The sequence below is a fragment of the Sorex fumeus genome, unplaced genomic scaffold (assembly GCF_029834395.1).
Source record: "Sorex fumeus unplaced genomic scaffold, SorFum_2.1 ptg000265l, whole genome shotgun sequence".
Lineage (NCBI taxonomy): Eukaryota > Metazoa > Chordata > Mammalia > Eulipotyphla > Soricidae > Sorex > Sorex fumeus.
Genome location: NW_026606322.1, coordinates 32,158,011 through 32,184,165, shown reverse-complemented (window position 1 = coordinate 32,184,165; position 26,155 = coordinate 32,158,011). Strand labels below are relative to the sequence as shown.

At 40.3% G+C, this 26,155-nt stretch overlaps 1 protein-coding gene across 1 annotated transcript in view; it reads left to right on the top strand.

Annotated features, from left to right (window-relative positions):
* The window catches only part of MAP3K7CL (MAP3K7 C-terminal like), a 49,592-nt gene extending 28,171 nt beyond the window's left edge, over window positions 1-21,421 (top strand). Inside the window, exons 4-5 of the mRNA XM_056109392.1 lie at window positions 3,811-3,926; window positions 20,999-21,421. Coding sequence (XP_055965367.1) covers window positions 3,811-3,926; window positions 20,999-21,179 — 297 coding nt within the window. The 3' untranslated portion in view covers window positions 21,180-21,421. The remainder of the gene's footprint in view (window positions 1-3,810; window positions 3,927-20,998) is intronic.
* Window positions 21,422-26,155: the final 4,734 nt, after the last annotated feature.

The following is a 26,155-nucleotide window of genomic DNA, read 5'->3' as shown; positions in this document are numbered from 1 at the left end:
AGACATAAAGGCTACATAGCTTAATATTTTTATTCTCCAGAATTCCTGTTGGGATGAGAACCATTTGTTTAAAAACCTTTTTTTGATAGGTTTCCTGAACTGGGATGAGTGTCCACTGATGTCAGTTTCCATCAGAGAGTGAGTGCCATAACGTACTTGTATTTCCCCAGCAACATAAGGGTTAGCCATGAGGAATAAAAGGCTCTAGTTTATAAAATAGTGGGAGCTCTTAAGTTCCTGGGGAGAAATTTGAGAAGGAAAGGTCTGTGTATGGATGTGGTGGACCTCAGAGAGAGAATTTCTTTCTACCTTTTAATTGTTTTTTCTTTTTGGGTCATGCTCAGTGGTTATGCTCAAGGATTACTTCTGGTTCATGCAGTCAGGAATTACCTCTGGCAGTGCTCAGGGGACCATATGGGATGCTGGGAATCGAACTTGGGTCAGCTGCATGCAAGGCAAACACTCTACTTGCAGTGCTATTGCTCCAGCCCCTTAATTAAAAAATTTTTTTAATGTATTTAAAAAATATTTAAAATATTTTTAAATATTTTAAACTGTGAGATACAGTTACAGATTTACAATTTTTCATGATTATGTTTCAGTCATACAATGATCAAGTACCCATCTTTCCACCAGTGCCTATTCTCCACCACCAAAGTTCCTAGTCTCCCTCCCCCCCCCCTCCCCCCCCATCTCAGAGAGAGAATCTTGGCAGATTTTTTTGTGATGAATAAGAGACTGCAGAGAGAGTTAATGAGCATTTTTTAAAATTCACCGTTCTTTCCTATTATGATGAAAAATATGCAACACCAGTTTTAACCATTAGTCACTTTTAAGTCATCAATTCAGCAGAGTTAAACACATTCACAGTTTTGTAGGAATAATCTCAAGAACTCTTTCATCTCATAAGACAGAAACTTCCTGTTTGGTAATTGCAGTTTCCTCCTGCCCCTCAGTGTCTGGTCACAAACAAGATAATTTTACTTCATCATGGTGAGTTGTGCAGTAGTCCTATGGTGAATCTCTTATAACTACCATCCTTGCTTAAAAACGAGCAAAAAAAACCCACACTGCTTCTGAATGCTTTCATGTGACATGGATAGTCTGTGAAGAGACGACACTTGGAACATTGGAGGGACTTGGCTTTCTTTTACTTCCTGAAATGCTGAACACTGAATTTTTGTCAGATTGTTTTTGTTTTAATATTCACCACATCTTTAATCTTCACCACATACTTCACCACATAGTTATTAATTGTGAACAATTTTGAAAATATTATCATGCGAAGGTGTAGAATCATCCTACTAAAAGCCTGGAAGGATACAAATACTTCCTATTTTTGTGTACCCTTACTGGGATACAGGGCTGGAGCGATAGCACAGTGGGAAGGGCATTTGCCTTGCACACAGCCTACCCGGGTTCGATTCCTCCTCCCCTCTCAGAGAGCCCGGCAAGTTACCGAGAGTATCCTGCCTGCATGACAAAGCCTGGCAAGCTCCCTATGATGTATTCAATTTGCCAAAAACAGCAACAACAATCTCACAATTTGGGATGTTACTGGTGCCCATTTGAGCAAATCGACGAACAACAGGAGAACAGTTCTACAGGACAGTGCTACAGTGCTACTGGGATGCAGGGATGAACACACTAAAGATTCCTCTATGACAAGCACCACTTTATTTCTCTCTTTCTCTCTCTCTTTCGCTCTTTCTTTCTTTCTTTCTTTCTTTCTTTCTTTCTTTCTTTCTTTCTTTCTTTCTTTCTTGACACTTATCCCTTCACAAGGACACTTATCCATGTCCTCTCATGAAAGCATTTTCTTACACAGTCTTAGAATCTTACAGCAAACACACAGGCAATTGTTCCATATTGGGGGTTCATTTGTCTGCATATAATGTTATACACGGAACTTGTATAGTTTATGTGGTGCTTCTAAGGATAGGAAATGAGAGGTGTAGCATCATATGACCTTCCAGTAGACAAATCCTTTAACTGGTCACTGATAATCTAGTAGCAACTGGGCAAGGGTGCCCAGAGTAAATTGCTTTCATTCCCTTTACTGTTGGGCCTGGTTATTTGCCAGTGTAACTGGTTAACATGGATGAGGGGGTTGAATTCTAGGACATTGACTGATGAAGTCAGGAGTTCCGAATTCTTTTGACAGCAGTTTTATTTTATGGAGTGAGCTACACTGTAATACTCGTGGGCATTTCAATTTATTTCTATAAAGACTGAGGTAATGTCTTTATAGTTTGTTAGTTTCAGCAGGCTGAGTGCCTACTGAGAAAGTTGTTCATGGGTCAGAGGGGAAGGATGCTGGGTAACCTAATGATCATTAGGTTGTTCCATGAAAGTATACTTTTGACAACATGCTGTAACTGAGAAATTGTATGTATAATAAACTCAGACAACTAGGGGTTTTTATGTGGGGTGGTGGTTTATGGGTGATACTCAGATTGCTCAGATTACTCCTGGCTCTGCACTCAGGAATTGCAGTGCCCAGGGGACCATATTGTCAGCTGCATGCAAGGCCAGAGCCTTGGTCGCTGGATTATCTCTAGCCCCCCATCAGAAAGATAATTTGTTAGTTCCCCCTCTCCTCCTCTTCTCTTCCCATCCCTTCCCTCCCCATCCTTCCTCTTCCCTCTCCTTCTCTTTCCTTCCATCTCCTTCTCTCCACTCCCCTCTCTTTCCTCTCCTCTCTTCTCATCTTCCTGTCACTTGCTTCCCTCTTCTCTCCTCCCTTTCCTTTCCTCTATTCTCCCTCCCCCATTCCTCCTCTCCTCTCTTTTTCTCTCCTCCCCTTCCCTGCCTTCCCCTCCTCTCCTCTTTTTGTTTGCTTTTGGGCTCTGCCTAGCAGTACCCAGGGCTTACTCAGGGCTCAGGGGTCACTTCTGGTGATGCACGGGGACGGGGGGAACATATATATATATGTGTGTGTGTGTGTGTGCTCAGGATCAAACCGGGGGTTTCTTAAAAAATTTTTTTAGAAGGAGGATTTTCAGTATATGGATGTAAAGGCTTCCTCTGCTGGTTTTTGCTTTCTTGAGAATAGCAAAAATGTAAATCCATGCTATTTGGGCTTTGCTCGAGCGGGCCCAGTAACGTCTCCATTGGAGACTTTGTTGTTACTGTGTCTGGCATATCGAATACTCTCGGTAGCTTGCCGGGCTCTCCGAGAGGGGCGGAGGAATCGAACTCGGGTCGGCCATGTTGGCCGCGTGTAAGGTGAACGCCCTACCCGCTGTGCTATTACACATGATAAATATCATTTTCCTGGGATTTGAGTTTTTCATTTAGTTTGTCAACTCTTGCAAACATTATTTCCAGCTCAGTACCAATTCTCTCATTTGGATGTATTTTTCAAAAACAGAATCTTTCTTGTAGGGGTATTTTGCTATATAAAATGAAACTCAGCATCTGGAACATAGGAAGGAAGGCTAAGGGTTATTATAAGTATTGCCTGGCTCTTCCTTGAAAGGAAGATTTAAAATTTCTGGAAAGAAATATAAAATCTTTAGGAAATTGATTTTTTCTCTAATGCACAGCAGGTAAAGAAGTTATGATGGGCTCATGGCTTTGGCTGGGTCTTGGGGTGATAGGTGAAGGCAGGGCAAAATCAGCTCTTCTCTCTATTTTTAGTTAGGTCGAACTTGGGGATGATGGGGAACATTGATTGACAAAGCTCTTTTTGTGCCAAAAAAAAGAAAGGAAAAAAGAAACTCTCTGGAGAACATTAGCTGAATAAAACGGTTGCTAACTCATTCTGCTGCGAGGCCATGGACTTATTTCTTCCTCTTGTTTGTAAAGCCTTTGCCACCTTGCCATGACTCCATGGAATCCATGCAGGTGTTCAAACAACACTGCCAAATAGCGGAAGAATACCATGAGGTTAAAAAGGAAATCGCGCTGCTGGAAGAAAGGAAGTAAGTACTGTCTCCATTGGGCTGGAGGTGGGGGCAGCGGGCAGGTTGGGAATGCATGGAGTGAGAGTGGGGTGGAGGGAGTAAGTGGGGAAAGGAGACCCATCTTCTGAGGTCCAGAGGTTGCATATATGTCTTGTTTGATTAAAGAAATTCTCCAATGGGAACTGTTGCAGATGAAATAATTGACTCAAGAGTAATTAATTCGATATAATTATATCGTGAGGCTTGAGTGATAGCACAGCGGGTAGTGCATTTGCCTTGTACGTGGCCAACCCTGGTTCAATTCCTAGTTTCCAATATGGTACCCTGAGCATGGCCAGGAGTAATCCCTGAATGTAGATCCAGGAGTAATTTCTGTGTATCGCCAGTTGTGACCCAAAAAGAAAAAAAAAGAAGAGTAATCCGTAGTCATACTGATTTTATTTGAGGTCATAGGCACTGATACCCAGTGTTTGAGGTGGGGGGGGGATACTCCCGAAGGTGCTCAGGGGACTGTGCATGCTAGGGATAAAACTAGCACCTCCTACTTGCAAAGTTTTGCTCCAGTCCATTGAACCATCTCTCTGTCCCCCACACTGATATTTTTTTATCAGCTCTTTTTTTTTTTTCAATTTCAGGAAGTTAAGACTTCCAAAAGAGTATGCAGAACTGTGCTTTGTTATACTGTGAGTGTGTCCACTAGCCCAAAAGCCCTTTAACTTGGGGTCAATTAAATTAATGCTTAAATAGTGGAGTTCCCCATGGATTAAGAACTGCTGGGACAGCCCTTTGAAATGATGTTGAATTCTATTTGTTGACTGATGCATCTTATAGGCCAACAGCCCTAATCAGTTTTATTGTGATAGCATTTTTTGGCATACTGTTCTGCTGCAGGGAGCACACCATTCATTTAATCGAAGCATTCTAAATGGACATAACTTTTCTGCTTCAGTTTTCTCCTTTTAGTTGCACTCCTTTCTATTGGTGTCTACTCTTGGGATTCTGAAAGTCTCAGCCAGGCTTTCTTCATAGCATTGGTCAGTTTGTGCTTACATATTTCTTAGGCAGTAATTTTTTGTTTTTTGCTTTTTGGGTCACACTAGGCAATGCTCAGGGGTTACTCCTGGCTCTGCACTCAGGAATTACTTCTGGTGCTGCTTGGGAGACCATATGAGATGCTGGGGATTGAACCCGGGTCAGCCGTGTGCAAGGAAAATGCCATACCCACTGTACTATCGCTCCAGCCCCAGGAGTATTTTTTTAAATTATTATTATTTTATTGGACTGGAGTGATAGCACAGCGGGTAGGGCATTTGCCTTGCATGAAGCCGATCCAGGTTCAATTCCTCCGCCCCTCTTGGAAAGCCCGGCAAGCTACCGAGAGTATCTCGCCTGTTAGGCAAAGCCTGGCAAGCTATCCGTGACGTATTTGATATGCCAAAAACAGTAACAAGTCTCACAGTTTGTTGTGAGATGTTACTGGTGTCCGCTCAAGCAAATCAATGAACAATGGGAGGACAGTGCTACAGTGCAGTGCATTATTTTATTGAATCACTGTGAGATAGAGCATTCCAAAACTAATTATGATTGCGTTTCAGTCATATAGTGTTCCAACACCCATCCCTCCACCAGTGTAATTTCCCAGCACCAGTGTCCCCAGTTTTTCTCCCACCCCTTTAAGCCACCCCCCACCTGCGCCTGCCTCTATGACAGGCTCTTCTCTTCTCTTCTCTTCTCTTCTCTTCTCTTCTCTTCTCTTCTCTTCTCTTCTCTTCTCTTCTCTTCTCTTCTCTTCTCTTCTCTTCTCTTCTCTTCTCTTCTCTTCTCTCTCTCATTTTAGGCATTAGGGTTTGCAGTACAGATCTTGAAAGGTTATTGTATATCCCTTTACCTAGGGAGTAGTTTTAACTGATGTTTCCATCTCCAGCTAAGTGGTAAGTCCATGAAAACAGTGACAAGTGTTGCTCCCTGTCATATTCCAGAATCATAGCAGAGTAGAAGGCATGTGTGCATTGAAGGATTAAATGGTTGAATAAGAGGCACAGAATCCACATACATAGTGATTCTATGCTTCCTGTTTCTCCCCTTCCTTTTACTGGGGTTATACATAGTACATTTATCACTTCATTTAAAAAAATTTCATTTATTCACTGTGAGATAGACCATTACAAATGGTCTTTGTTAATAATTGGATTTCAGTCATATAGTGTTCCAACACCCATCCCTCCACCACTGTACATTTCGCAGCACCAGTGTTCCAAGGATCCCTTTCATCATCCCCAATCCCACCCCATGCCTGCCTCTATGGTAGGTGTTTTTCTTCTCTCTCTCTCTCTCTCTCTCTCTCTCTCTCTCTCTCTCTCTCTCTCTCTCTCTCTCCTCACTCCCCTTTTGGGTATTGTGGTTTGCAATATTGATACTGAAATTTACCACTTTTTAAAAAATTTATTTCTGGCTTTGGGGGACACAATTGTCTGTGCTCAGAGGCTATTTCTGGCTCTGTGCTCAGGAGTGACCCCCTACAGTGTTGCTTGGAGGATCAGGTGGGGCAATCAAATCACAGTCAGCTACATGCCAGGCAAACATCTTAACCTTTTCCTTTGTCTTTCTGACCAATTATTTCATTTAAAAATGAAAACAAGTGAAATATATCTTTTTTTGAGAAATTCATAAAAGCAACTGGGACTCTTTGGATCATCCCAGAGAGTGTAACACATATAACATGGTGGATGTAGTTTGGGCTTTAGGATCAGACTTCTGTCCTCCCTGAAGACCTCACAGACTGTGTTACAAATATTTCCTTCCTTCCTGGTTTTTGTTGTACCTCAAGTGTACAATCCTACCTGCAATTTGTGTGGGGAATTAGAGGATCTTTGTGAGGAGATCAGGAGTACAACCTTTCCCTCAGATATCTGAGACTTTCTTCCCAGTTTAAGAACTCTCATAAATTGTTTGGAATGCCCAGATTATTTTTATACAATCTGAAGTCCTAAAATAAGTTTCATAAAGAGACCAAAAAAAGTTTATTAATAATGCAACTTGTAGTGAAGTTAGAGAACTGTGTAATCAGTAGCTAACGTTTATCTTCTAGTGCACATTGTGTGTGTGTTGTGTTTGTGAACTGTGGCACTAAACAGGAAAAAGGCCATTGATTATGTACTTACTTGTAAATTCTTTAGACTGTATGCACTGGAGGTCTTTAACAGCATGCATGCCTTTTCACCACTAAATGTGTTATGCCCTGTTAAGTTCATATATTTGTATACTGCATTGAAAAAATATGAAGAGGACAATGATATAAGAGCGAGTCATCTGGTCTTTTATTGAAACATATCCTTACTGTTTCTACAAAGCTCATTCTGTTTTCTTCAAAATCCATTTAGTATGTGGACTTTTTTCTTGAAGCTATATTTTCTATTCTCCCCACCCCTTTAACTAATTGACTAGATGCAGGGAAAAGATTGATCTATCATTGTTAGTATTTTTTTTTTCCTTAATCACAATGTCCTTCAGATTTAGTTTGCCATTTGGGATTGGGTAGACTTGTGACTCCCAAGCTTGGCCAACAAGTAATTATTCTAACTGGTCTCCTTACTTGTCGAGAGACAAGGACATTAAAGTTTCTGGCGTAGATTAAAGACTTGCCTCACCATGACCTGGGTACTTTTGGACAATGTTCTGTCTCATCCCTTGTCTTCAGCTACATTGGTCTATTCACTTCTTGCCCCTGTACCCTTGTTCACGCCCAACTCAGGATCTGCCTCCTTCCTCCTTGCCGGCCTATGGGCTACTCCAGAGAATAACTAAATCCTACATCTATGTCCCAGCTGTCCCATAGTGCACTCCACCCCCACCCCCAACGCCCCCTGAGCAAAGTAAAATACATTGGAATGATTCTTTTGGAGTTTTTTAAAAAAGTTTTCTCAATAGTTACCATGGCATGTCCTGTCTTTCTGATTGCCTGAGTCCTTTTAGGCAGAGACACCTTCCAACATCCCTCTGTATCCCACTCACAGCACAAAGGGTGTGCTCCAGATTGGTGAAATATGAGGGAGACTGACTTAGAGTGGCTGTTATAAGAGATAGTTTTACACTCTCCCATACACATATTTTACTTATACTTTGTACGACCTATTTTAAAAATACAGGGTCAATATTCGCAATAAAGAGTTGCTAAGAGGGGCTGGAGCGATAGTACAGCGGGTAGGGCATTTGCCTTGCATGCAGCTGGCCCAGGTTTGATTCCCAGCATCCCATATGGTCCTCCAAGCACCACCAGGAATAATTCCTGAGTGCAAAAGCCAGAAGTAGCCCCTGTGCATCACCAGGTGTGACCCAAAAAACAAAAACAGAAAAAGGAAAGTAAGGTTGGACTTGCAATGGTTATTGGTAATCATTTTCATCCACATTTTGCTGAAGTATAAATTTATTTCTCAATAGATATTTTCCTGAATAGTCTGTTTTCAAGCAAGATAAATTAAGCCCCGTGGATGGATTTGACCCCAATACTTAGCTCTTAGTGTTTTGGTGATTTGAATGAAAATTGCTTCCCATTGTTTCCTAAAGGGTGGCAGCTGATATTACTTCTGGTGATGGGCTAATATAAACTAGACACGAAGAGAGATGCTAAAATAGGTGTTTTAGAAGAAAATTTTTATTTATTGGAGCCATGTGGGCACAGGTTAAGCTGAACTTCTCTCTTGTCTCCAGAGGGGGTCTCCCTGGATCAAGTTTAGGAGATTTCGCAGGGACATCTGCAGAAGAGTTTACAATAACAATTATTTAAATTCATGTCCACTGGAAGAATAAATCTAGTATTATAAACTCTGCATGGGGTAATTTGAAAGAATCATTCTGGGTATTGACCAATGACTCAAATTTAGTTCCTACTTTCATTTTTTTTCTCCTTATTAAAAAAAATCACTTTATTGAAAGCTTTAAAAAATTGCCAAGAATTATGACTCTTCTTTATAGGATGGTTGCTATCATTTTTCTTTCTGTCCTTTTGCTTTAAAAATGTTAATATAATTTCATAGGTAATAATACAGAATATGTATTTTTCAATAAATTTATGTTAAATATTTATTACAGCTGAAAAAATAAAATTTGTGAGCATTTAAATATATTTTCAATAAGTTTATTTTCAATAAATATTTTTAGACATCACGTATAGTTTCTTAGGTATATATTAGAATCCCATAATTAGGGTATGGACATTGTATGTCTTTTAATTTTATCTGACTAAATAACCATTAGCTGAGTTGTAAAATTTGTTGTGTTCTAAGAAGGTATTTTATGCTCCATGTATGACATATTGCTCTATGATCTATAAAAGATTTGTTTGAATATAAGAAAAAGAGATATACTCCTAGAAAAGTTAGGTTGAAGAATATCATCTACTATATGAATATATACTACAAAATCCTAAGAGGTGGCTTTTAGCATATACAGAATTGTGAGGCCATCAACACAATTATGTTGTATCTATTGACATTCTAAACTCAATTTTGATTCCAAAATAGAAATATAGAAGTCATAAATTTACAAATCACCAAGACAAAACTGGGAAGTAAAGTTACATCCTATGTATTTTGGTTGTTTGTTTTTGTTTTAGGGCCACACCTGGCCATGCTCAGGTGTTACTCCAGGCTCTGCATTCAGGAATTACTTCTAGCAGTGCTCAGGCAACCATATGAGATGCTGGGGATCAAATCCATGTCGATCACATACGAGGCAAGCCCCCTACTATTGCTCCAGCTCTTATCCTGTGGTTCTTGAACTTACACATCAAATTCATTTCTGTCCCAATCAAGACAGATCAAGTCCTATCATAGCAATGCAAAATATCTGACTGCACAATTCATCACTGATGGAACCATCATATATTCACATGACAATAAGCAACAAGGACCTTTAACAAAAGCAGTTACCTATTTGGGATGCAAACTGAGCAGGTCATCACAATTGTAGAACATTTTCATCACCCTGGAAAGAAACGGTGAGATGTCCTTCTCCATTCCTCCCTCCCTCTGCCAGCTATTGGCAACCAATTTCCTGCTTTCTATCTCAGAATTTTGGGGTTCTGGGTATTTCATATAAATGGAACCAAATGACAGGTGTATTTTTTGGGGTGATGGACATCTTACACCTAATGATTTCAAAGCCCAACCCTGAAGCATGTCCCAGCCAATCTTTCCTTCTTATTGTTGGTTAACAGGCCACTGTTTGTTTGCATGTGCCTCATTTTATTTCTCCACTCATTGGTTGATGAACTTTTGGGTTTTTTGTACTTTTAGCTGGTATGAGTAATGCTGTTACAAATATTCATATGCAAATTTTTGTGTGCACATATATTTTTCAGTGGAATATTACAGGGAGTAGAATTATGTGGTCCTATAGATTATTCAATATCTAACCTTTTGAGAAATTATGTAAATATTTCAAAAGCAATTATATTCATTTTATTCCCACATCAAAATATGAAGTCTAATTTTTGTACATTTTTGCCAGCACTTATTATGTCTTTTAATCATAGCCATCTTAGTGGGTATGAAATTATTAGGAAGTCATTATGGCTTTGACTTCTATCCCTCCAAAACAGATGTATACGCTGTACCCGCCATCTACTTTTTGTCATCTCTATGTCTTCTTGGAGAAATGTTCATTCAGCTCCTTTGCCCATTAAAAAATTGTGTTATTTGTCTTTTTATTACAATGCTGAAAAAAAAAACAGATTCATATAAATATTAGAAAATATTTTTCATACGGGAATACCATAATCAATGTCAAACCCATATTCTTTTGGAGTTTGGCTTTGGGTCATAGTAGAAGTACTCAGGGATCATTCCTAGAGGTTGTCAGGGGACCATAAATGGGACCAGGGATTTAACCCGAGTCAGGTGTGTTCAAGGCAAGTGCCTTAATGCCTGTACTATCTCTCCAGCCTTCAGAACTATTTTTTTGCATCTTGTAAAAATAGATACCCCAGGGCTGGAAAGATAGGACAGCAGGTAGGACATTTGCCTTGCATGCAGCCAACCTGGATTCGATTCCCAGCATCCCATACCATCCCCTGAGCACTGCCAGGAGTAATTCCTGAGTGCAAAGCCAGGAGTAACCAAAAAAGAAAAAAAATAGATATACCCCCATGGTTGGAGGACAGCACACCATTGCAGGAGCTTGTCAAGATAGGGCTAGGGTCACATCTACAATGTTTATAAACATTGCACAGTCTCAACAGAGTCCTGTTTTCATATTTTTTATCATTGTATCTAATTCCGAAATTTCTTATAACAGACCTATTTTAATTTTATTCAGAAACATTTACTTCTTTTTTTTTTGTAGGAGTACTGCTATTTATTCAGCCACTGATTAGCTGATTGAATTGTGCATAAACTCCACCTTACTTTTTTTCCCCCATTTTTTATAATTTTATTTATTGAATCACCGTGAGAGCAGTTACAAAGCTTTCAGGTCTAAGTCTCGGTCATACAATGAAACACCCATACCTTCACCAGTGCCCATTCTCCACCACCAAAAATCCCAGTATACCCCCATCCCACACCCTCCCCCTGCCTGTGGGGCAGATGATTTCCACATTACTCTCTCTTTACTTTGATCACATTCACAGAAACATTTACTTCTTTATAGCCTTCCTGAAGACAGGGTTTTGGGGTTTGTTTTTGAACCTCCCATGCTCAGAAGTCCAAGGTCCACCTGTGATTCTCAGCCGAATGAGCTGGCTGTTTCACACAAGGGCCTAAGGACGCAGTTCTGCCCAGGCTCTGTGGTACTGGCAACATTTGGGTCACCTGGAAATACTCAGAAGAACAATCCCAGAAGACTGGCAATGTTTAAACATACTTGGTTGAAATCACTGAGGATGAGGGGGGGTAATCTTACCATTTAAGGAAGAAGGTCCAAGAAGACAGCTAAATGTGCAATGCCAATGTATAGGGCAGTCCCCTCAAAACTAAAGAATTGTCTGTTTCTAAAGACCAGTTGTTCCAGGATTTAAAAAATTGCCTTTAGAGTTAATCTCACCACTTTACACAGGGTTATTCTGACTACTCAAAGATATATAATCCATTTATTCCTTATACATTACCAGCTTGTAGGGCTTCAACATTACTCATGTAGATGATGCTTTGGAAATTTCATTTCACTATCTTTCATTTATTCTTCCACCTCCATAAAGTGAAAAAGGATTTTCATAAATATTCTTTTTGTCACCCCCTGATCTCCTGTGTGTAAATATTCGCACTCAGACATAGATCATTCAAGGGCCATCAGGAGAGCAGCTTAAATCATTTTAAATATACAAATCTCATCTAGAGAGATAGAACAGCGGGTAGGACCTACCTCGAGAAGAGACAGTATTCATTGAATATATGATTGTTTATCAAATACATGAAACTAATTTAGAAACCTATCAACAGTGTCTTCTTGATTCCAGTAAGAATGATTATTGACTTTCTTTGATGTAAGCATATTAGACTAGACAATCTCTATTCTCCCATTTAGTTATAAAATTTGATTTTGTGCTTGACTTTCAGCCAAGCTGATCCTCAGCACCACATATGGTCCCCTGAGTTTCACCAGGAGTGATCCTGAGTGCAGAGCCAGGAGTAAGCCCTGAGCACTGTGGTGTGTGGCCCCCAAATAATAACTAAAATAATCTGACAAAGATAGTGTTTTATTCCATTGCAATCTAAAACTCTTAAGGCTTTGTGGGACACACACATATTTTGTCTTTTCTAAAAAGTCTTTAGTCAACTTTGGAAGTCCCAAGAGCCATGACAGTGATCTTTCTAGAATCATATATTTGTTCTAATGACGACTCTATGTCCCTATCTCCTTTAACATAAAGAATTTCCTTCAATTTGCAATTAGGTTTTCAGGGTTTCCAAGTTCTTTTCCCACCTCACTTGGATTTTCTTTGACCTCATTTGCAAATAAAGCCTTTTCCAGGCCTGTGACTTATTATTTAGTGACTTTATCACTAAAAAGACAACCCAAAGGCATTGTCTTTTTAGTGATAAAGTATATCATATGGAAAGTTATGTTGCGAGTTTCGTGTGTGTGTGTATGTGTGTGTGTGTGTGTGTGTGTGTGTGTGTGTGTGTGTGTATGTGTTTTCCAAAGCAGCACAGAGGTCACTCCTGGTGATACTCCACTAACCTTGCTGGCAGTTCAAAGCTAGGATCCCACAGGTGCAATGCTGCTAGGGCGCTGTGGTACCAGGGATGCTCAGAAACTTCTAGCATAGGACACACAGAAATTTTTCGGAGGCCATGTGGTACCAGAGATCAAACCCAGTTCTTGCACATCTCCCAATCCCTGGACTTTCTCCTGCCCTTGTTGCAAGTTTTTGACCTTAGAAGCAAGATTCCTTTAACTATGGTCTAGCAGGTTGGTGTTTGCCTTGCACAGTGGCCGACCTGGGTTCGATTCCTCTGTCCCTCTCAGAGAGCCCGGCAAGCTACCGAGAGTATTCTGCCTGCACGGCAAAGCCTGCGAAGCTATCCGTGGCGTATTTAATATGCTAAAAACAGTAACAACAAGTCTCACAATGGAGACGTTCTGGTGCTCCGCAAGAAAATCAATTAACAACGGAAGGACGGTGCTACAGTACTACAGTGCTACCCCTATATCATGTTACATGAACAACCTGAGGACAGTGTTACAGTGCTACACTGCTACCCCTGTATCATGTTACATTGAATGACAAATAAGAAATCAGAGGCAGGACCACAGTCTAGCTAATTATATGTATTGATTTCTCCCCCCAATCATCTATTTATAGGATTGTTTCTATAGGCTTGGTGTGCCAGGATTTAATTGAATTGCTAATAGGTGAGCATCAATCAGTTTATATAAATAGGTCCTCGGGAAGAGACAACAGACATTTTGATTGTATTCATTGAATATATGTATGATTGCTTATCAAATTTGTGAAGCTAATTTAGAAACCTTTCAATGATGTCTTCTTGATTCCAGTAAGAAATGGTTATTGACTTTCATTGATGCAAGAATATTAGATTAGACAATCTCTACCTTCCTTTTAGTTATGAAATTTATTTTTTGTGGTTTATTTTTCTACCAGTCAAAACTAATAACCTCTTCATGAGTTTATTTAATTTTTATTTAAAAATATTTTTAAAATTTTAAGAACCATAATTTACAAAGTTATTAATTGATAAGTTTTAGGCATATAATATTTCAACATCAATCCCATCACAGGTGTCAACTTCCCTCCACTAGTGCTCTCATATACTGTCCCCCCCACTGCTCTCACTCACCTGTCACCTTGACAGACACATTACAAAGTTCCAGTGGTTGCAGCTTAGGTCTTATGTCTTTAGTGTTGTGAGGTCTGTTGTGGTAATATACTGTACCACTCTCCCACATCACCAGTACAACTGAAGCCTCATTCTGTGTTTGCCTACTACTTCCTTTTCTTATCTTCTTTCTTCCCCCCTTGATTTCTTTCCTCCTCTGACCTACTCCCTAAACTCTGGGGTCAATGGTGATTTAAACACCCCTCCTTTACTAAAGGATATTAAATATCCTCATCCATTTATTCGATATGCCACAGATAAGTAAGGTCCTCCTGTGTTCGTCTTTCTTCTTCTGGCTTACTACACTCAAAATATCTTCCAGTAACAACCAGGGCTGGAGTGATAGCACAGCAGGTAGGGTGTTTGCCTTGCACGCGGCCAAACCAGGTTCAATATTTCCACTTTTCTCGGAGAGCCCGGCAAGCTACTGAGAGTATCCTGCCCACATGGCAAAGCCTGGAAAGCTCCCCGTGGCATATTCAATATGCCAAAAACAGTAACAACAAGTCTCACAATGGAGATATTACTGGTGCCTGCTAGAGCAAATCGATGAACAATGGTATGATAGTGCTATAGTGCTACAACAACCAGGTTGCAGCAAATTGCATGGTTTCATGAGTCCTTGCAACTGCATAGTATTTGTCCTCTGGAGTTTAAATGAGGTCAGATATAAAGCCAGGACAATAGTCATTGTTAAGCTCAGCATTGCCAAGATCTAGACTATGATTTGAAGGCAAAACTCTCTGAGTGGTTTATTTTGTGACTGACCTAGTTAATTTAAAAGGAAGGAGATAACAGAAATAGATAGTATCATAAGTGAAATATTTACAGAAATATCTTTTTACTTATGTTTTACCTATCAATTGACATAAGGTAGTTATGTAAAAAACTTTAATATTTAATTATTGGCATTTATTCCTTTATGCTTAAGCAAAGCACTTTAAATACTTAATTGAAATTAATAGGAAATTAATTGAAATTAATTGATAGGTTTCATTTCTAGTTCTTTCTTATTAGTTATGTAGCTTTTTTTGATTAAATTAAGCACATCTAGTTGCCTTTTTCTTATCTTTAAAATAAACATTATTTATCTGTGCAGTACCATACTCTTTAATTATTCATTCAACATTATTGATTGGATGCCTTTATATTCTAAATATCAAGGAAGATTCAAAGGTCAGTCAGAGTCTGAAGGAGCTTATATAAATATGCTGATCAGCTTTCCAAATCATTTTATCTTGGCTTTGATCAGGCACTTTCTATCCAGCGCCCAGTTTTGCTGAGTGAGTGGTAAGCAAATTGGGTTACAAGACAGTCCCATTTGGATGGACATAGGAAAAAAAAATACTAGAACTCCTGTTTTGATTTGCTTTTTGTTCTTTTTTCCAGGATGACTTTTAGTTTTGCTAGTTGAAAATTTACAGAAAAGGTGCAAAATTAGTATAAAGAATCCTTACATATATTTTACTCGAAAGTTTCTTCAGTCATGCTTTATTACCCTGCCTCCAACTCTATCTCTGTGTCTATCCTGCTTGTCTCTGCCTGTCCCTCCTTGCTCTGTTGGCCTAAGTACTAATTGACAATTTTTGAAGAACGGACACATTCTCTCAGTCACATTACAAAATTAAGATCAAGAAATTTGGCATTGACACAGCACTGTAATCTAATTCACACCCTGTAAGTGGCATCAGTTTCCAATGACGTTCTTCACAGCGGTTCCCCCTCACCTCCCAGCCCCCCCCCCAAACATTTTGAGTTTTAGGCTAGAGGTTTAGCAAAATTTTCCCTTTATATGAAATAATTAGGTGTAGCGTTTCTTGTAGGTATACAAGAGCAAAGATATATCCTTTTTGGTACATATATTGTTTATCTCATTATACATGGTGTCAAGTGTAATTACTTGGTTAAAATGGCCTTCTGAGTTTCCTTTTTACAATTAGTAATTAAAAATTATTATATACATTTGATGCTTTATAAATATACGTATATATTTTAAATATATGCTATTGTATAAGTGTCAGTCTTTCACAGGTTTTAACATCTAACCTATTCTTTGTTCTATGCCTACATGAGGTTTTGATTTCTAATGTACGTTTTTCTAATTTATTTGTTAGCGGCATGCTTATAATTTATTAATAGACATAATCACATATATGCTTATATGAGATGAATATTCTGTGTTGAATGCAAAGTTTTACAAAAATTAATGGTATTATAACACTATAAATATTTATATACCTAATTCAATGCTAACTCAATAAGATAGATTATCAGATTTGTTTCTGGCTCTGGATTTTTGAAAAATATTAAATTGATTTTTTTGTTTAGAAATTGTCCCTTGGTTCCAGGGCCAAGCTTATTAATGTAATATAAACTTGACTATTGTTGCTTTTCAGCACTTTATACTTTCTTTTTTACTTTGTGTCATATAATAACAGATCAAAAAATAACATCATTCATTGCCCGATCAATAGAATAGGATGAAGAGATAATTTGAGAAATGTGGGTAATGAAAGGGTAAATAAAAAGGGAGGAAAAGTATTAGTTGTGTTGAATAAGTGCAAGGAAGATAGTGTTTGCCTATATCAAACCTTAAGGCTAGGTGGTTACTGCCTTTGAATGAGGGTTTAGATATTTCCCCAGAAACATCTGCAGAGTCTTTTGGACTTTGAAGGTACCCAAGGGGAGAAAATTTGGATGGAGGTTGGTACAGTGTGCCTGTTTTCTTTATCTTTTTATTTCTTTATTTTTGCTTTTCTTTTTTACGCCCGGTTTTGGGCAAAACCTGGCTGTACTCACAGCTTACTTTTGGCTCCACTCAGGGGACTATATGGGGTGCTAGGAATGAACCATGGCCACATGCAAGGCTAGAACCCTGCCTGCTGGATTATCTCTCCAGCCCCTTAATATTTTCTTTAAAGTCAGATTCACAATATTCTCTTTTAAAATCATCCTACTGCATCAAACTTTGAAATCATAAACTATTAATTTTGTGTATAAAATTTCATAAATTAAAAGTGCTGAAGGTCTTTTGATAAAACATCAACAGTTCAGTCTTGAATGTCCATCTAGAAAACTATATGATTACAAAACCATTTATCCACTTATTTCACCTTTGGGGCTGGAGCAATAGGACAGCGGGTAAGGCATTTGCCTTGCACATGGCTGACCCGGGTTCAATTCCTCCACCCCTCTCAGAGAGCCTGGCAAGCTACTGAGAATATCCTGCCCGCATGGCAAAGCCTGGCAAGCTACCCGTGACATATTTGAGATGCCCAAAACAGTAACAACAAGTCTCACAATGGAGACATTACTGGTGCCTGCTCAAGCAAATCGATGAACAATGGGAGGAAAGTGCTACAGTGCAGTGCTATTTCACCTTTGAAGACAGAAGAAATGTAATAGATGGTTCTATTGAGGCAAAGCAAAGAAATCCATCAACAGTAGCCTAGTTTAGAATTAGTTGATCCATGTAAGGGGAACAGACTTGTTTGGGGGCTGTTATGTTTATTGAATCTTTACTATGTGTATTTATATAATTAATGATTTGCAAATATTTGTTGAGAACTGAATTGTTTAAGGAGTAATCTCTACAGAGTTCCTTTAGTATCCTTAGAGGGTTTCCTGAGTTTATTTCAACAGTCCCTAAATAGGAATATAGTTTTGGTATTTAGAGTTACAGGATATATGTAAGGGCTAGGCAAAGACACACAAGATATATCTGTGGGAAGGAAGTTAGGGTTCTTTATTCAGTGTGGCTTGGGAAGGGTTTCTTAAATCCAGAATTATAGACCAAGGAAGAGAATAATGGAACTTGGGAATATTTGGCAAGGAAAGAAGTATAGTGCTCTGACCCACAGGACAATGTACAGCATTTGGGGGCAGGGAGAAGCGGTAGGTTTGGGCAACATCTGGTGGTGTTTATGGCCCCCTTGGCTCTGTAGGAGTGACCCCTGGTGATGACTGTCACCTGATATTGCTGAGGTCAATATATATATATATATATATATATATATATATATATATATTAGTGCCAGGGATATCCAGGGTCAGTGGCTCGCAAGGCAAGCACTTAATCCATGTACTCTCTATGCCCCTTTAATTTTTTTCTACCATTATGGGTAAAATCTGTACCTGTGAGGCAAGTGCATCAGCAGCCTGATGGTGCCTTCAGACTTTTAGATACCCCCAAATTGCTGCTGTGCCTTTGGCCAGACCCAAAAAACTTGGGGAAAAGTTTACCAAGAAAGTAAACGGCCAAAAGTTAGGAATGTGGGAGACACACTCACAAATCACCTCCAGCTCAGCTATATACTTGGAGGCATAGCCTTTTTGGCTCCTGATCAAACTACTTAACGGCCATGATCCCAGAGACTCAGAAACAAATCTCGAAACCCAACGGCTTTTGGCAGAAATGCGTTCAGTCCCTGCAGTAGGTTACTGGCACTGGGCCACCCCAGGTTTTGTGTCTTGGCCTGGCAGCCTAGTGGCCGCCATCCTCCAGAGGCCACTGGACAGTCAGGTTTGAGCCCACAGTGACGAGACACGTGAGGCCTCATGGGATGGGGGTGGAGCCAGCCCTTTCTTCCCTGTCCCAAATCAGGTGATTTCTGTTTTTTTGCTAAAAAAAAAAAGTAGGTTTCCAGGTGGCACTGAGTGATTTGGGGGTAACCATAGACAGTGCTTCTTGGAGAGGACATTTGAAAATCAATTTTAGATTAAGAGAGATAGCAACAGCTCATCTCATGAATATGTACTCAGGACTCACACTGTGATGCCTCAAATTAAAATCTGGCACGTTTTGAGAAATAAATACTTAAAAATGATTTTCTCTTGGGGGTATAGTGCCGCCAGCAGGTCAATCTGTACTTGTGAGGCGAGTGCATCAGCAGCCTGATGGCACCTTCAGACTTCCAGATACCCCAAAATTGCTACTGTGCCTTTGGCCAGACCCCAAAAACTTGGGGAAAAGTTTACCAAGAAAGTAAATGGCCAAAAGTTAGGAATGACTCACAAATCACCTCCAGCTCAGCTATATAATTGGAGGCATGGCCTCTCTGGTTCCTGATCGAAGTGCTTAATGGCCATGATCCCAGAGTCTCAGAAACAAATCTCATAACTCAAATGGCTTTTGGCAGAAATGCGTACAGTTCCTGCAGTAGGCTACATGTGCTGGGCCATCCCAGGTAAGAATAGATTTCGTGCCTTGGCCTGTTCCCCCTGGTGGTCCAGTGGCCGCCATCTTCCAGAGGCCACTGTGCAGTCAGGTTTGGCCCACAGTGACGAGACACGTGGGGCCTCATGGGATGGAGGTAGAGCCGGCCCTTTCCTCCCTGTCCCAATGAGACCCTGAGTTGTTGCCCACGAATGGCCTCTCTGGCTCCTGATCAAGCTGCTTAACTGCCATGATCCTAGAGACTCAGAAACAAATCTTGGAACCCAGTGGCTTTTGGCAGAAATGCGTCCAGACCGTGCAGTAGTTTACTGTCACTGGGCCACCCCAGAGGGGAAAGGGTGCTGTCCCTCGACCTGCTCCCCCTTGGTGGCTCAGTGGCCTCCATCTGCCAGAGGCCATTGGACAGTCAGGTTTGGGCCCCCAGTGACAAGACTCATGGGGACTCAAGGGATGGGGGTGGAGCTGGCCCTTTCCTCCTCGTCCCAACAAGACCCCAAGTCGCCATCCACAAATGGCCTCTTTGGCTCCTCATCAAGCTGCTTAACGGCCATGATCCCAGAGACTCAGAAACACATCTTGGAACCCAGTGGCTTTTGGCAGAAATTCCTCCAGATTTAATTGTTAAAATTTCGGAATTTCAAAATTGCGTGGCCACTACTGCAGCCACGCAACATCAGATGTTATTCATAACCAGCAATAGAAAACAAATTGTCTAATGTTGCCTTTTCAGCAGATCTGAGTATTGGGGTAAAATCTCAAATAATGATGGTGGATCTGGTGTCAAAAAATTGAATGTAATCAAAGTAGAGAGAGAGTAACGTAGAAATCATCTGTCCCACAGGTAGGGGAAGGGTATGGGATAGGGGTTTACTGGGGTTTTTGGTGGTGGAGAATGGGCACTGGTGAAGGTATGGGTGTTTTATTGTATGACCAAGACTTAAACCCAAACGCTTTGTAACTGCTCTCACGGTGATTCAATAAATAAAATTATAAAAATGGGGAAAAAAAGGAAGATGGAGTTCATGCCCAATTCAATCAGCTAATCAGTGGCTGAATAAATAGCAGGACTCTTACATAAAAAAAAATTACAAGATAATCTATTTCCCTTCTTCCCCAACTAGTTGTAAAATTTGTTGTACCTTCAAAAAAGTCATTTTGTGGGGCTGGAGTGATAGCACAGTGGGTAGGGCGTTTGCCTTGTATGTGGCCAATCCGGGTTTGATTCCCAGCATCCCATATGGTCCCCCGAGCACCACCAGGAGTAGTTCCTGAATACAGAACCAGGAGTAACCCCTGTGCATTGCTGGGTGTGTCCCAAAAAGAAAAAAAAGTCATTTGTTTTTTGGACCTTCAAAGGACTGGAGCGATTTTGATATCTTTTTAGTATTTTTTAGATGCTCTTAAGGAGCTGGTAGAATGAAATCAGGGCATGGAAATTCTGGAAAAAAAAAAAAGTAAACCATCCAAGCTCATGGAACGCTGACTGTACGCATCGTGTGCTGGCATTCATTTGTTGATTGTATGCATTCATGTGTTGCTTTTCCCCTGCGGCCTTCTCCCCCCTCCCCTCTTTGCAGAAAGGAGCTCATCGCTAAGCTGGATCAAGCAGAAAGAGAAAAGGTGGACGCAGCTCAACTGGCTCGGGAATTCGAGGCCCTGACAGAGGAGAACCAGACGCTGAAGCTGGCGCAGTCACAGTGTGTGGAACAGCTTGAGAAACTTCGAATACAGTATCAGAAGAGGCAGGGGTCGTCCTAACTGTCATGATTCCATGTGAGCATAAGAGGTGGGTGAAAGCGCTGGGTTTGCCAGAAGATTCTTATTTCAAAGGGAGAGCTAGTGAGATCAGTTTTTTTTTTCTCTTTATTACTCATGTGGCAAACACCTCTCCTAAATTTTATGCTTGCCGGATCTAGTTTGAGGGAAAGGATGTTCTGTGTTAAGTGAGATAAAGTGAACCATATATCTTTTCAGAGATCACACTTCTTTTCCAAAGATTTCTTTTTCCTGTTGAGGGGGGAATATGGTCGATGTGTCCATCCAGAGAGCAAACCTTAAAGATAGAATAGTGGCTCTTTGCTATAGAAAAGGAGTTGGACTTGATAAAGCCAATAGGATGTTCACAGCAGAGCCTCCTCTGCTGATTTTTGAAGCTCATGTCTTTCCTATTTCATCTGGGCACAAATCTGATCTGTCAGAAACTTCTCCGCACGTAGCTCTGTTCACCAGAGTTAGATGTAATCCCTCGATGATTGATTGCACTAAGAGCAAATGGTCGCATGTCATAAAAGCTGTCTCATGAAAATATTAGCTGAAAGTGTGTTTGTGCCCCAAGCACATTGCAGGTGCTGACTTGCTGTTGTAATAAAAAAAAATGATGCTGCATTTCTTCACACCACTCCCCTCCCTGCAATCGTCTCTACCTTTGCTTGTGTGTGTTCTGGGGACATGGGAGAAATGGGAATGTATTTCCTGGAGATGACTTTGGTGAGTTCTCATAAAGACATCCAGAAAGATCATTATGATGATGGTATTGGGGATTTAAGGGGTTGTTTTGATCAGTACTAACTAGTAGGTATCTATCAGTAAATTCCAGATGAAAATTATTTTCTCTGTTCCACCTATCACCATATACCCCCTGAATTGATCTCTTTGTTTTATGTCCATTTCTATTCATGTAACTTCTTTTTCATTAAACGTGGATCAAAACCGTCAGTTGGCATTTGTCTCTTTCTTTATCTCCCATATGCTAAAAGTTGATATTGGCTAACCCTAGTCAGAATCAGTTCTTCATTTTTTTTTTCACATGTGCCCCCCAAATAAATTAAAGCCCCCTCAATAGAAAAAAATAACAAAAGCACAGTGAAATTCCTTTTCTTGGGAAGACTGGGTTACAAACATTTCGTTCCGATTTGCTCTCCCTTGAACACAAATCTCACTTGTTTGTGTCGACATTTCTTTGTTTGCCTATTTCCACTCTGGAGAATCCTATGTTTTCTCTTAAACACACAATTCTCTTCCTTCACATCTTTCTAAATAAGTTTCAGGAAAAACTATCTTGCTTCTCTCTCTCTCTCTCTCTCTCTCTCTCTCTCTCTCTCTCTCTCTCTCACACACACACACACACACACACACACACACACACACACACACCACATGCACGCAGTCCAGCTTTAATGTTGGCTATCCAAAAGATACAAATAAACCAGAAACATAAAATATAAGAGTTTTGTTAATTACACCTACAGTACATTGAGGTTAGTCTTAGCTATCGGGCTGCTTTTATCCCAATGAATGTATAGCAAAATTTAGAGACTTTTTAAAAAAATTGTCATTGGTAGGAGGAGAATACCACTGGCATCTAGGAGCAGAAGTCGGAGATACTCCTAAATATCCATATATAGAATCGTGGCAATGGGTCACTGGTAGGTATGCCCTGAGCTGGAATAATTACTGAGCAGCTTGGGAAAATGCCAAAAGAAAGTTTATTGCATTCTCACAGGTTTCTTGCTGTATTGTGTGGAGTCCAGGAAGTTCTAAACACCTGACCCTCAAATTCCTCATTTGCAAAATGAGTCTCTTTTGTTTGTCTTGGGCCACACCCAACTATGCTTAGGGGTTACTCCTGGCTCTGCACTCAAGAATTACTCCTGGCTGGCTAAGGCAACCAGACGGGATGTGGGATGTGGTGAGTCAAACCTGGGTCAGCTGCATCCAAGGAATGAACCCTAACCGCTGTACTATCTCTTCAACCCCTCTTTTGTTTGTTTTAAATTAAAGTAACATCCTTTTACAAGAGTGGAAATGTCTGTATGTTTTTGGGGTACACCATTACCATATCATGTCCATGACCAATATGCTAATATCATGCTTCACCACATAGGACTCTTCCCCACTACCAACTTCCCCCACTGGGTAACCTCAGATCTGCCATCAGAGTTTAAGGGTTTATTTTCACTGACTGCTTTCTGCTTTATATACCCAGCTGTGTATGAACTCATCCAGTGCTTAGCCTTCTCCTTCTGACACTTCATTTCGCACAATGCCCTCTCATTCCATTTCTGCTTTAGCAAAAGATGAGATTTCAGCTGTTCTTGTAGCTGAGTAGTATTCCATGGTGCCTACATACCACCGTTTTATCTACTCATTTGTCCCTGTGCACTTTGGGATGCTGAGCTGTTGTAGGTAGTGCTGTAGCAAAAATAAATGCATGGCTAGCAAAGAGCCTTCTGCATGACTAAAGAAACTATCATCAAAAAATGAAAAAGTCTCTAAGTTTTAATGTTCTGTGTGCTGGTTTAACCTTAAGTTACCTTAGAGAGCTGAAGAAAAGTGAAATTTCCTATTGTCCTGATTAAACCTTCCTTTATAATAATCCCAAGACATAAATATTTTGAAAAAGAGGGGAGGAATTGTTCATTAAATTAATACAGTTGTGGGTTAAAGGAATGGGAAAAAGAAGGATAATTCACCAACCTTTAAATATGAGGCAGAAGAGATAGTGAAGTGGGTAGGATTGCATACAGCCAACCCAGGTTCAATCCTGGGCATCCCATATAATCCTGTGCATCACTACAAGTAATGCCTGAGTGCATAGCCAGGAGTAACCCCTGAACATTTCTGGGTGTGGCCCAAAAACCAATAAATAAATACAGGGATCGGTGTTTGGACTCTGCCCTTCAGAAGATGGTTGCATTTTATTTATAGAAGTGAAGCATTCTTTGTCCCTGATATATAATGGGGGTGAAGAAAATATAGTTCCTACATTTCTTTGCTCTACAGAATGAATAATAAGATAATCAGGCCAAAGTATTTGCATCTCACTGATATTATGGAGACACAGAGTAAATAATTTTAAAATATGTGCTTACCTCAGCTTGAAATTATACTGCTTCTACAAAGTATGTATTCACACCTTAAAATTAATCATTTCCCTGTGTGTGTATCTGTGTGTCATTAGCAGATTTTTTTTTCTATTCATAAATATGAGAATATCAACTTCATTTATATCAGTGTCAGAGAAATCAAAAGGTAAATTTTTCTGATTGGTCTCATCTTTGTTTTTTTTTTACGTAGGAGTACTGCTATTTATTCATCTTCTTAATTATTTGAAAAGCTAGTTTTATTTACAACATACTATCTATTTCAAACAAAATTATTTAAGAAAATTTTATCTTCAAACATGGTATTCTTGGTATTAGCAGTGATGTACATCTTAGAGTCACAAAAATTTGCACAGAATTTTTATCTTGTCAATATAGATACTTACACTTGAGCTAGAATTTTAAATATAAACTGCATTATATTGTGCAATTGCTCTATTAAATAATTTGTGACTTGTGATACATTCAAATTTATGTAGAAATCAAAAGAGTGCAGTGGCAGGCAGTTGAAAGATAAATCTCTAATTTTTGGTCTGGAGAATTTGTTTCTCACTTATTCTGGTGCCTGGTCTTGGATGCATTATCAACAGTATAAAAGAAGAACCAACAAGGAATTTAGAATTCAAATTCAATTCAACATAGTATTATTACACACTTAACAAGAATAAAAAATGCAAAAATAAACACTCAGCCTTCAAAGCGTTTTAATTTTTTTTTGTTTTCTAAAAATTATTAGGTTAAGAATAGTCACTCAACACTTCTGTTGTTACTGCGCTGGGGAGAGAGCTGGCCGGGAGTTGCTTGGGCCTGGGAAATGTCAGGTGGACACTGTCCCTCTGAGCTACATCTCTGGGTCCTACAATACATTTAAAAAATATCTTTGTTGAGGTACTGAGATTTATAGTATGGGTAATGATAGGCTTCTGTGTACATCATTCCAACACCACACCCACCACCAGAGGACCCACTTCCCTCCAGCAAGGTTCCAAAGCTCCTATAGTTCAACAGCCCCCTTCAACCCCTGGCAAACTTATTTCTGTAAAATACCTCTCCAGTTATATTACCTGTGGTCTCTCTCTCTCTCTCTCCCTCTCTCTCTCCCTCTCCCTCCCTCCTTCCTGCCCTCCATCGCTCTCTCCCTCTCCCTCCCTCCTTCCCACCCTCCAACTCTCTCCCCCTCTCCGTCCCTCCTTCCTGCCCTCCCTCTCTCTCTTCCCTCCCTTTCCCTTCTCTCTCCCTCCCTCCCACCTTCCCTCCCTCCCTCCCTCTCTCCTTCCCTCCCCCTTCTCTCTCCCTCCCTTCACCCCTCCCTCCCTCTCTCTCCCTCACTCCCTCCCTCCCCCCTCTTCCTTTCTCTCTTTGCCTCCCTCTCTCTTTCTCCTTCCCTCTCTCTCCCTCCCTCCCCTCCTCTCCCCCTCCCTCCTTCCCCCTTCTCTCTCCCTCCCTCTCCCTCCCTCCCTCCCTCCCTCCCTCCCTCCCTCCCTCCCTTCCCCTCTTCCTTTCTCTCTTTGCCTCCCTCTCTCTTCCTCCTTCCCTCTCTCTCCCTCCCTCCCTCCCCCTCCTCTCCCCCTCCCTCCTTCCCCCTTCTCTCTCCCTCCCTTCCTCCTTCTCTTTCTCTCTCTCTGTCCCTCTCTCCCTCCTCTCTCTCTTCTTGGGGTGGGGCTTCCTAGAAATTCTTAGTCATCTTGGCCCTGATTTAATGCAAAGGCCTAAGAAATTATCTTAGAAAGGCATAGAAATTATCTGGACCACACTAGTGGAGTTTGAAGGACACAGGCTACACCCTCTGATTCTTAAAGGACCATGTGGTACCAGGAATTGAACTGAGATCATGCAAGACAAGTGTCCTAA